We start from the raw sequence: 12,354 nt of genomic DNA on the forward strand, positions 1-12,354 counted from the left end.
AGCTACAGGCTAGCCTTAAGCCTACATGAGCCGGCGTCTACAAGCCTAGTGCCGGCGGTACCGTGCGCAGCGCCTCCGAGCGGGCCATCCGTCACCGTTGTTCCTGAGCATTCACCACTTCTTGCGGTCTGGACTGACACCGCGGCCGTCCTGCTGAGCGCACGTCGCCCGGGCACAGGCACTGCTGCTCCGCCGCCCCGCAGCTGTGTCGGCGGCGGCGGCCGACCCGGCTAGTCGACGCTGCGGGAGCTGTAGCTGACTGGCCGAACGTCCATCTCCAGGGCCGGGTTGTCGAACCCGTTGCCCGTCGGCTTACGGTTGAACTGCAGCGCCGCGTCGGCCGATTTCTCTGGTGCCGAGTCGTCGGCCTGGGCGGAACGGCAGCAGCGACAGCGAGCCGTCAGCGCCGACACCAGCCGGTCGTACGGCGCCAGACTGCGCAGCGGCTCCGGCAGGAACTCCCAGGTGCGCAGCGTGTCCGGCAGCAGGCGAGGAGCGCGCCGCTGCAGCAGGTTCAGCAGGCCGACGGCCAGCGCCAGCACTGCCACCAGCGCCAGCACCACGTACAGCACCACGGCGCCAGCCAGCGAGAGACCGAACACGACCAGCGGCAGCAGCAGGAACATGCCCAGCAGGTAGGCGACGGCGAACCAGCGGTAGTCGGCCGTTATGTTACCCAGGCCGCGCGCCAGCGGGATCGGCCAGCGCATTAACGGCACCACGTAAAAGATCACGATGGCCGAGATGTTGAAGACAAAGTGCACCAGCGCGATCTGAATGCTGGGTCGGAGTGTGTCCCCCGTTGCTGTCAGCGCCGCCAGAAGAGCAGTAGTCGTCGTGCCAATGTTGGAGCCGAGCGTCAACGGGTACATCCTGTCCAAGGAGATGACGCCCACGCCGACCAGCGGCGTCATGGCCGAGGTGAAGACGGAGGAGGACTGCACCAGGATGGTCATGCCGCAGCCCACCAGGATGGCCAGGTAGCCGGTCAGCCACGGCATGTACGGGATGTTGGCGTTGAGCGTCTTGCGGATCACCACAGCGATGCTGCCTGTGGGCACAATGAAAATTGGAGACGTTCAAAAAGGTTGCTTGATGCCGATGATTAGCCGCTGCCAGAGCCCAGAAGAACACTTAGGTACACCAATGCATGTAGCTTACCTGCGTAATACGTTTGCGGTTTGGCGATGTCACTCACATGAACGCGTATAACGACCGTGCGTGTTATTCTAGGCGGGTAAACCGTGATTTTCCCTTACCTTTCCTGGAAATTTAATTGAATTTGGCGCGCTCTTCTTTGGGGGAATATCGGCGAAACTTGACTTGAGGGTTTCGCCGTCGCCGTGATCTCCGCAGCAGGAGTATCCTTGTCTAACATCTCCACGTGCGTAATTGTGTCACTGAAAAATCAAGCGCTGAGCACTATGGGGATCGGATCTCCTGAATTGAATCTTCCTTTGCTCACCGTCGCACGTTAGGTAATCCGTTGCATTTAATTATTTATTTTCTCGTCACAGTAATGTCAGGTCAATGTGTGAACCTGTGGGTAGCTCGCTTCCCTATCGGATTGCTGGCTTGGAAAAAGATTAGGTTGCCGAGAAGCGACTACACCTATTCCTCCCCATTCTTAGCTCCGTGTCGTCCCGAGGTTGGCGTCTTCCACTTACCCTTGAGCAAGGTATGCAGGATCTTCACCATGAGCACAAGACAGCCGCAGAGCAGGAAGAGCGAGACCACTAGCAGGATGAGGCCGACGTACAGGTCCGACAGGTCTGTCAGACTGAACAGCGAGTGACCTGGCGAGGCGAGGCCAAGTCAGTGGTGATTCGAAACTTCACCTTCGAATGAGCGCTAACGATGTAAAAGATTGCGGCTTTGACGTTGCCAGTCCATCGTCTGCTATGAGGCTCTGGAGTTCAATGGGTGCTTTCAAGTAGCTCGAGTTAATGGTGCAGTGATACATTTCCATAGAGCTTCACTTGTGAAGAGATATGTTCATTCGGTGTCGCGGTTCCCGGCTACTTACACCTCTCGAGTGGCATCTCGGCCGTCTCAGTGACATTGAACACGCAGTAGTGTTTGACCAGCGAGGCGTTATTGTAGCGCGAGTCGTTTAGCGCCCATCCGGTGAGCACATCCTTATCCGTCTGACGACAAAGAATAGGCTCGTTAGTGCATCGCCGAGTTCAGATGGCACTAACACAAGTGGCCTAGGACTGTTGCAGCTATGCATATTTTTTCCTCATCATGTAAATCTATTGGGGCTTTGGCAGGCAAATCAATGCTAAATTGTCGTAAAAAGACTTCTAGTATAAAAGTGGGTGGGACAGACATGTGGCCTCCCGATCTGATGACGAAATGTCCATGCGCGTCGATGTTCAGATGCCTAAGATGGCAGCATCAGCGTGGAACCGAATGAAAGTGGATGGACATGGGGACGCAATTGCTCAACGTAGTACGAGTCCTTGCCATCATCAATCATGACAACTAATTACTACTGTCGTTGACGGTACTGCAGTGCATCGTCAGTGTCTCACCATAATGACAAGCGACGTGAACGGCTTGGTGATGACATTCAGCAACTCCAACTCCTGGCCCTGGGCCGTGTCCAGGTTGATGGAATTCAAGATGGCGTCAGTCGTCAACTCCAAGTAACCTGCGATCGGATTGAAAAGGTGCTGTTAAATATAAGCCATGCTGTTGCCTGATTTTTCTTGTGGCGTTGCATGAGAAATGTGTTTTCCCGTCACAAGTTTCCGCAAATCCCACATGATGCGACATTCCTTGCGCACTCCTCGTAGAAGACGGTTGGACCCGATCGGTCCGGTCTGGTCCTCATGCTGTGCCTCAGACGGCGATGTGCGACTCCATTTGGCCGTTCGAGGCACAGCCTGACCGGGGAGTGCCACTGCCGGCCGATCTCTCACCTCTAGAGAAGCCGCCTGGTTCGGCTCGGGCTGGGCGGCATCACGTCGCTTAGGACAGCCCAGGAATCGCCTGCCCTGCTGCACGATTAACTTGGACTACTTTGCCTCTTCTGGAGGACTGCTGACATGACCTTGTCAACCCTCGCCTTGGCTTGACGAGCTGTTGATCTTACCTGAGCCGCAACTTACCTTGACCTGACGGGTTGATGGCCTCGGTGATGACCTCCAGCGGCAGAAGGACGAGGACGGCCAGCCAGTTGAACATGTCGTGAACGGTGGCACCGCCGAAGGCCCGGCGAAACTCGTTACGGTCTGCGACCTAGTGGGCAAACGACGAAACTTCAGCGCTCAGCAATCCCGCAAAATCCCGTAGACTTTGTCAGGCGCCCAAATACGACTACCTGCTTTATAGTAACCTGCAGTCTGACCTGATACCAACCTGAGTCATAGAGACGATGGTGTTGGTAACACTGGTGCCGATGTTGGCGCCCATTATCATCGGGATGCACGTGCGCACCTCCAACACTGCAAACACAACAAACTCGCTGAGTGGTCGCCTGGTTTTCCAATATGATGTTACAGACACAAAAAGGACGGGACTGTTCACGTCCCAATACGACTAAAGAACGTCTTGAAATACTCGCGTACCACGGAACTACTCACGTCCATGCGATCAAAGAGCGTCACGACGTGTCTCGGAAACAACTTTTGTGTGAAGTGGCCAAGGAGTAGAGCTTATGTCCTGGGGTGATCGAATACGTCGGAACAGTGCTTAGGAACAACCATTGAAACCAAAATCGAAGACCACTCTGGTCTGTAGGGGCTCCGGGCTGCGATTTAAAGAAACTTGAAGATTTGGAGAAGCTTCTCACGTCCTGCAAGGTGACCAAAGACAGAACGTTGTAACTATACTTAAGAACAACCAAAGAAGCCAGCATAAAAAACTACTCACGTCCTGAGGCGACCATGGAGACGATAATGGAGGTGGATGTGCTGCTGCTCTGTACCAGCACCGTCACCAAGCAGCCCATCATGAGACCCACCACGGGGTTTGTCAGCAGCTCGCTCGAGGAGAACACCTGACCTGTCGAACAGACCGGGCGATGGTCATGAGATGACATTGGAATTTGGAACAGTTTCCATGGACGAGTGGTGGTGCTTGTTGCCTTATTGTTGCGTCAGTTATGAGTTAGTGCATCAACTTCCCACTTCCCAGAGTGGATAAGCCCGTTTCCTTTATTTACCAGCTTTTCCACGAACGATCACGACCTCGCATTATCCAGGCTAGTGAAATAATTACGAATAAACCCCACTCGCGCCGCGATTTATTATAACCAACTATCGCTCTTACTTAACAAGTAGTGACCTAGTCACAGCGCGGGAACACGCATTGACAGCGTGAAACACGTATCGATGTAGTCTTTTGTCACCCTAGCAAATCGCCCGGCCCAAACTATGACGGCAATGTACAACCTTCCACTTACTGTCGTTAAGCGCCACAATTCAAATAAAGCACACCATAAATCGATTATGTTTACAAGCGAGCAAACGACAGGTAAAGCGCTAAAGCCAAGGCCGTACCCATATAGAGGTCATGTCATGCACGTGACGTCAGGGGCCGCGTGGCGGATTGTTACGCTGTCGAATAGCGTGACCTCGCCTCTCACGCCATTGATAGCGAGAGGAACGGATCGAGGAATGCAGATAAAAGACTTAGATGGCAGGCTCAAACATTCATATTTTGTTTTATTTTGTGCATTTGCACACATTTGCCTATCATAGTGAAGAACTGAAACGTCGTGGTGTAGGATGCTGGCTGAGGATATTCAGGATGTAATTTACGTAGTCCAGCCATTTATGTCTGCCTGGACTGGAGTGGGCCCCAAGGTTGAATTTTCCAAATTATATATGAATTCGGTCACCTACCTGTGGCGGGAGGATACTGTGTACGCTACCAGGAACCGTCCCTTAGCTCATTAGGTAGCCAGTGGCTATAGAGCCCAGGGTCGAGTCGTTCCGGCGCTCGATACGAATGAGAATCTTGACTGGGATGGTAGGAGAGGGCACATCCAGTTGTAGTCGGTTTTTGGGACGTACCATGTCCGGCTATGATGCGCACGCTTGTTTTCGACAGATAAATCCTCTCGATACCCGTACCGTAAACCATTCTCAGACTGTTAGTAACATTTACTTTAGTCCCGCAACCATTAGCAGGCCCTTTGTCTAGATAAGGCATCCAGGATATGACAATGCGACTGGTGCAGTCAGGTCAGTACAGAGTACTTACTGGCGCTACGTCCTCCGATCAGCCTGAAGGCCTGAGAGAGGAAGTCCAGCGAACAGATGAAGAGATACAGCAGGCCCAGCAGCGTTATGATCTTGACGATGTTGATGACCACGCGCTGCACCCTCTCCTTGGTCGTCATTTCTGCGGGCACGCCGAGTTTAGGTACTCACCTTGGATAGTGACGCCACGATTCGTCGTTGTCACTCAAAGCTCCGCTTTCTGTTTAGACGCAGCCAGAATCAAGTCAAGATTTTAACTATCTTTGGTGGTACCTACAGTTCAACTTGTTAGGAAGACTCGCTGCTATCGCATGCTTCACTTCACTCATGGTGCAATGTAATTCTACGTACCACAGCAGCGTGCAACTATGGCACAGCAGTTGTCCACTTTAGCCTGTTTCGTCTCTTTCTTAATCCCCGTCCTCCTCGGACACTTACCAGCCCAGGGCTTTCCGGTGGGCTGAAGCTCTGGCAGAGCCCACGGGTCATCGTCTACTATGGGCTTATCTTCGCCCATCGTCAGATGAACGCTGGTGTCCTGGAACGAAGGAAGGAGGCCACCCAGTGTCGGCTCAAATGAACTCTGTGATAGGTATTTTGAGATGTGCATTTATCTACTTTGGGAGCTCCTACAAAACTCACAGGAATGTAAAGCTCGCGACTCGCGAGATAATCGATGCACGCATCATGAAAAGGTACCGTAAGTCCACACTTCCGAGCAACGAAGCAACTCACGGAATAAGCAGAAGACCTCGCGCACGTTCTCTTTTCACTCGACCCTAGCGCTTTGGCACAACTATATTTCGGCATAGCACTCACCTCATAGGCGGGCGGAAGGTCCATCTCTGGCGCGTGCCGAGCCGCGTGCTATCGGACGTGTGACCGGCTGTCGGTGGTTGGTGCGCTCACCGTGAGTGCTGGCGAGGATCTGCCGCAAGTGGCTGTGCTTCTGCCGGCTCTTCTACGTCGGCTCTATCCGCCGTGGGTCCCGCCCCCGGCCCAGCCCGGCGCGACATCCCTCCCTCCCTCCCTCCCCGCCGACCGTCTACCCCGCCCCCGAACACGCACGATAACGTTACAGACGGGATGGACGAGACCGATCGATGACTGTTTGGTGGACTGCGGACTGAAGGGATGTGATGCTATGTTGTGCACGGTGTCCGCTGTCTTTGCTGCTGGGGTAGGTCATGTGCCTGGGTGACGTGATCAACTGACATGTGGGGTTTCCGAGGGCGATTTCGCGCGGTCCGCCATATCCGGTTTGACGAGGGCATTGGTAAGGGTTAGAAAGGTAGCTACTTACGTAGCTTGTGGAGAGATGTTAGCTGGAATGGTGATTTTCTACGGGATACAGTGAAGGATTTGAAGTCGTTGCAGATAAATGTCTGACTTATGCTGCGGACATGACCATTAACCACGCACTATTGTCATGGGATCGAAGAAAATGACGTAAGTCTTTTCTGCATTTATTTCATGAGACACGTACCAAAATACTGATTTCGTAGTTCACAGTCAAAAGTTTCCACAAACGAAATACCATGACGCTTAGAATGTACAGCCTGTTGGAATGAACATCGGACGTGTGACACTTCTGGGACCGAACTGAAGCACACAATTCGTAAACTGGGCGAAACACGACATACAGTTACAGTTTCAGTCAGCGCACTTCACGTTCAGTACAGTCCATCTTGAAAGCACCGCAACACGGGGAAAGGAAGTACTAGTGAATCAACGGCTAAAATCGGTTCGGCCTTCTTTCTTCCCTTCCTCCCCGACATCCTCATCTATTTCCAGGTCAAGTGGCCCGGTGGCTCTCTAACTGAGCAGTCGGGCCTCGGTCGGGCTTGATGACACTGTCGCACTACTTTTAAGAGAGACTGCACCTGCATGTCGAACGAACGCTATAGATCAGCGCCATGTGTAGCGCGTTGGATGCGAACTCCCATGTGTCGGACCTCGTGTCAGGGTCTGGACCCGTACCTTCCACGAAGGCTGCGCGTAACTGGAAGTGACGCGCAGCGGCAAACAGCGTGGACGGATCGCTCTGCTGAGGGTGCGGTCGGGCGGCGGAATCAGTGGGACGACCCTGCGTCGAACCATTGCAGTGACTCAGTGCCAGTGCAGTAACAGTATCACCAATGCAGAGTCACTGATGGAATCGACCTCAGTGATGGGGTCATTGAGACGACGCCTCCAGGATGTGGACCCTGTCCGTCAGTCCAACAGCCACCGGGCTTTTCGATGGTGCTTATCTCGACCTATGGCCCCATGTCGGCTGTCAGGGTGCATTTTGGCAGTGCTTTGTGTCTCTGTGCTTTGCGTCGCCTTTGAGATTGGTTGATCCTCCACGTGCTCTTATTCCCAGCCGCGATACACATGCGTCGATGGAGCCTTTCACATGGCTGATGAACGTCCCGCACTTACATGGATGTCATTATGATTAAATAACACTCGTCAGAACACAAATAATGTAAAATTAAGTACAAACTCGCCGGCTAGTCACTCGCAGCTACAGGCTAGCCTACATGAGCCGGCGTCTACAAGCCTGGTGCCGGCGATATCGTGCGCAGCGCCTCCGAGCGGGCCATCCTCCGCCGTTGTTCCTGAGCATTCACCACATCTTGCGGTCTGGACTGACACCGCGGCCGTCCTGCTGAGCGCACGTCGCCCGGGCACAGGCGCTGCTGCTCCGCCGCCCCGCAGCTGTGTCGGCGGCGGCGGCCGACCCGGCTAGTCGACGCTGCGGGAGCTGTAGCTGACTGGCCGGACGTCCATTTCCAGGGCCGGGTTGTCGAACCCGTTGCCCGTCGGCTTGCCGTTGAACTGCAGCGTCGCGTCGGCCGACTTCTCTGGCGCCGAGTCGTCGGCCTGGGCGGAACGGCAGCAGCGACAGCGGGCCGTCAGCGCCGACACCAGCCGGTCGTACGGCGCCAGACTGCGCAGAGGCTCCGGCAGGAACTCCCAGGTGCGCAGCGCGTCCGGCAGCAGGCGAGGCGCGCGCTGCTGCAGCAGGTTCAGCAGGCCGACGGCCAGCGCCAGCACTGCCACCAGCGCCAGCACCACGTACAGCACCACGGCGCCAGCCAGCGAGAGACCGAACACGACCAGCGGCAGCAGCAGGAACATGCCCAGCAGGTAGGCGACGGCGAACCAGCGGTAGTCGGCCGTTATATTACCCAGGCCGCGCGCCAGCGGGATCGGCCAACGCATTAACGGCACCACGTAAAAGATCACGATGGCCGAGATGTTGAAGACAAAGTGCACCAGCGCGATCTGAATGCTGGGTCGGAGTGTGTCCCCCGTTGCTGTCAGCGCCGCCAGAAGAGCAGTAGTCGTCGTGCCAATGTTGGAGCCGAGCGTCAACGGGTACATCCTGTCCAAGGAGATGACGCCCACGCCGACCAGCGGCGTCATGGCCGAGGTGAAGACGGAGGAGGACTGCACCAGGATGGTCATGCCGCAGCCCACCAGGATGGCCAGGTAGCCGGTCAGCCACGGCATGTACGGGATGTTGGCGTTGAGCGTCTTGCGGATCACCACAGCGATGCTGCCTGTGGGCACAATGAAAATCGGGGACGTTCAAAAATGTTGCTTGATGCCGATGTTTAGCCGCTGCCAGAAGAACACTTAGGTACACGAATGCATATAGCTTACCTGCGTAATACTTTTGCGGTTTGGCGATGTCACTCCCATGAACGCGTATAACGACTGTGCATGTTATTCTAAGCGGGAATCCCGTGATTTTCCCTTATCTTTCCTGGAAATTTAATTGAATTTGTCGCGCTCTTATTTGGGGGAATATCGGCGAAACTTGACTTGAGGGTTTCGCTGTCGCCGTGATCTCCGCAGCAGGAGTATCCTTGTCTAACATCTCCACGTGCGTAATTGTGTCACTGAAAAATCAAGCGCTCAGCACTGTGGGGATCGGATCTCCTGAATTGAATTCTCCTTTGCTCACCGTCGCACGTAAGGTAAGGTAATATTTATAAGTCACCGTGGTAATCCGTTGCATTTAATTATTTATTTTCTCGTCACAGTAAATGTCAGGTCAATGTGTGGACCTGTGGGTAGCTCGCTTCCCTATCGGATTGCTGGCTTGGAAAAAGATTACGTTGCCCGAGAAGCGACTACACATATTCCTCCCCATTCTTAGCCCCGTGTCGTCCCGAAGTTGGCGTCTTCCACTTACCCTTGAGCAAGGTGTGCAGGATCTTCACCATGAGCACAAGACAGCCGCAGAGCAGGAAGAGCGAGACCACTAGCAGGATGAGACCGACGTACAGGTCCGACAGGTCTGTCAGACTGAACAGCGAGTGACCTGGCGAGGCGAGGCCAAGTCAATGGTCAAGGGTCGTGACTCGAACCTTCACATTCGAATTAGCGCTAACGATGTAAAATATTGCGGCTTTGACGTTGCTTGTCCATCGTCTGCCATGAGGCTCTGAAGTTTAATTGGTGATTCCTAGTAGCTCGTGATTAATGCAGTGCAGTGATCAATTTCTAAAGAGGCTCACTTGTGAAGAGATATGTTCATTCTGTGTCGCGGTTCCCGGCTACTTACACCTCTCGAGTGGAATCTCTGCCGTCTCGGTGACATTGAACACGCAGTAGTGTTTGACCAGCGAGGCGTTATTGTAGCGCGAGTCGTTTAGCGCCCATCCGGTGAGCACATCCTTATCCGTCTGACGACAAAGGATAGGCTCGTTAGTGCATCGCCGAGTACAGATGGCACTAACACAAATGGCTTGCTGACACAAAAATATGCAGCTACGCATATTTTTTTCCTCATCATGTAAATATTTTAGGGCCTTAGGCAGGCAAATCAATGCTAAATTGTCGTAAAACTTGGTTGGACTTCTATAGTTTAAAAGTGGGTTGGACAGAATGTGGCCTCCCGATCTGATGACGAAATGTCCATGCGCGTCGATGTTCAGACGCCTAAGATGGCAGCATCAGCGTGGAACTGAATGAAAGTGGATGTACATGGGGACGCAATTGCTCAACGTAGGTAGTGCGAGTTCTTGCCATCATCAATCATGACAACTAATTGCTACTGTCGTTGACGGTACTGCAGTGAATCGTCAGTGTCTCACCACAATGACAAGCGACGTGAACGGCTTGGTGATGACATTTAGCAGCTCCAACTCCTGGCCCTGGGCCGTGTCCAGGTTGATGGAATTCAAGATGGCGTCAGTCGTCAACTCCAGGTAACCTGCGATCGGATTGAAAAGATGTTGTTAAATGTAAGCCATGCCATTGCCTGATTTTTTGGCGTTGCATGAGAAAGCTGTTTTGCCGTCACAAGTTTCCGCAAAGCCCACATGATAAGACATTCCTTGTGCACTCCTCGTGGAAGACCGTTGGCCCCGATCGGTCCGGTCTGGTCCTCATGTTGTGCCTCAGACGGCGATGTGCGACTCCATTTGGCCGTTCGAGGCGCAGCCTGACCGGGGAGTGCCACTGCCGGCCGATCTCTCACCTCTAGAGAAGCCGGCTAGTTCGGCTCGGGCTGGGCGGCATCACGTCGCTTAGGACAGCCCAGGAATCGCCTGCCCTGCTGCACGATTGACTTGGACAACTTTGCCTCTTCTGGAGGACTGCTGACATGACCTTGTCAACCCTCACGTTGACTTGACGGGCTGTTGATCTAACATGAGCCGCAACTTACCTTGACCTGACGGGTTGATGGCCTCGGTGATGACCTCCAGCGGCAGAAGGACAAGAACGGCCAGCCAGTTGAACATGTCGTGAACGGTGGCACCGCCGAAGGCCCGGCGAAACTCGTTACGGTCTGCGACCTAGTGGGCAAACGACGAAACTTCAGCGCTCAGCAATCCCGCAAAATCCCGTAGACTTTGTCAGGCGCCCAAATACGACTACCTGCTTTATAGTAACCTGCAGTCTGACCTGATACCAACCTGGGTCATAGAGACGATGGTGTTGGTGACACTGGTGCCGATGTTGGCGCCCATTATCATCGGGATGCACGTGCGCACCTCCAACACTGCAAACACAACAAACTCGCTGAGTGGTCGCCTGGTTTTCCAATATGATGTTACAGATACCTACAAAAAGGACGGGACTGTTCACGTCCCAATACGACTAAAGAACGTCTTGAAATACTCGCGTACCACGGAACTACTCACGTCCATGCGATCAAAGAGCGTCACGACGTGTCTCGGAAACAACTTTTGTGTGAAGTGGCCAAGGAGTAGAGCTTATGTCCTGGGGTGATCGAATACGTCGGAACAGTGCTTAGGAACAACCATTGAAACCAAAATCGAAGACCACTCTGGTCTGTAGGGGCTCCGGGCTGCGATTTAAAGAAACTTGAAGATTTGGAGAAGCTTCTCACGTCCTGCAAGGTGACCAAAGACAGAACGTTGTAACTATACTTAAGAACAACCAAAGAAGCCAGCATAAAAAACTACTCACGTCCTGAGGCGACCATGGAGACGATAATGGAGGTGGATGTGCTGCTGCTCTGTACCAGCACCGTCACCAAGCAGCCCATCATGAGACCCACCACGGGGTTTGTCAGCAGCTCGCTCGAGGAGAACACCTGACCTGTCGAACAGACCGGGCGATGGTCATGAGATGACATTGGAATTTGGAACAGTCCATGGACGAGTGGTGGTGCTTGTCACCTTATTGTTGCGTCAGTTATGAGTTAGTGCATCAGCTTCCCACTTCCCAGAGTGGATAAGCCCGTTTACTTTACTTACCAGCTTTTCCACGAACGATCACGACCTCGCATTATCCAGGCAGGTGAAATAATTACGAATAAACCCCACTCGCGCCGCGATTTATTATAACCAACTATCGCTACTACTAAACAAGTAGTGACCTAGTCACAGTGCGGGAACACGCATCGACAGCGTGAAACACGTATCGATGTAGTCTTTTGTCACCCTAGCAAATCGCCCGGCCCAAACTATGACGGTAATGTACAACCTTCCACTTACTGTCGTTAAGTACCACAATTCAAATAAAGCACACCATAAATCGATTATGTTTACAAGCGAGCAAACGACAGGTAAAGCGCTAAAGCCAAGGCCGTACCCATATAGAGGTCATGTCATGCACGTGACGTCAGGGGCCGCGTGGCGGATTGTTACGCTGTCGAATAGCGTGACCTCGC

The 12,354-nt window shown here is 53.5% G+C and overlaps 1 protein-coding gene across 1 annotated transcript in view; it reads right to left on the reverse strand.

Annotated features, from left to right (window-relative positions):
* The window catches only part of LOC122390193, a 45,415-nt gene continuing 33,061 nt past the window's right edge, over window positions 1-12,354 (reverse strand). Inside the window, exons 4-20 of the mRNA XM_043382918.1 lie at window positions 11,649-11,780; window positions 11,132-11,217; window positions 10,882-11,011; window positions 10,307-10,425; window positions 9,775-9,895; window positions 9,403-9,531; window positions 7,945-8,764; window positions 7,194-7,215; window positions 5,652-5,751; window positions 5,215-5,355; window positions 3,880-4,011; window positions 3,367-3,452; window positions 3,117-3,246; window positions 2,538-2,656; window positions 2,027-2,147; window positions 1,668-1,796; window positions 1-1,051 (exon numbers count right to left, since the gene is read on the reverse strand). Coding sequence (XP_043238853.1) covers window positions 231-1,051; window positions 1,668-1,796; window positions 2,027-2,147; window positions 2,538-2,656; window positions 3,117-3,246; window positions 3,367-3,452; window positions 3,880-4,011; window positions 5,215-5,355; window positions 5,652-5,751; window positions 7,194-7,215; window positions 7,945-8,764; window positions 9,403-9,531; window positions 9,775-9,895; window positions 10,307-10,425; window positions 10,882-11,011; window positions 11,132-11,217; window positions 11,649-11,780 — 3,338 coding nt within the window. The 3' untranslated portion in view covers window positions 1-230. The remainder of the gene's footprint in view (window positions 1,052-1,667; window positions 1,797-2,026; window positions 2,148-2,537; window positions 2,657-3,116; window positions 3,247-3,366; window positions 3,453-3,879; window positions 4,012-5,214; window positions 5,356-5,651; window positions 5,752-7,193; window positions 7,216-7,944; window positions 8,765-9,402; window positions 9,532-9,774; window positions 9,896-10,306; window positions 10,426-10,881; window positions 11,012-11,131; window positions 11,218-11,648; window positions 11,781-12,354) is intronic.

The sequence above is a fragment of the Amphibalanus amphitrite genome, unplaced genomic scaffold (genome assembly GCF_019059575.1).
Source record: "Amphibalanus amphitrite isolate SeventyFive unplaced genomic scaffold, NRLGWU_Aamphi_draft 000386F_arrow, whole genome shotgun sequence".
Taxonomy (NCBI): domain Eukaryota; kingdom Metazoa; phylum Arthropoda; class Thecostraca; order Balanomorpha; family Balanidae; genus Amphibalanus; species Amphibalanus amphitrite.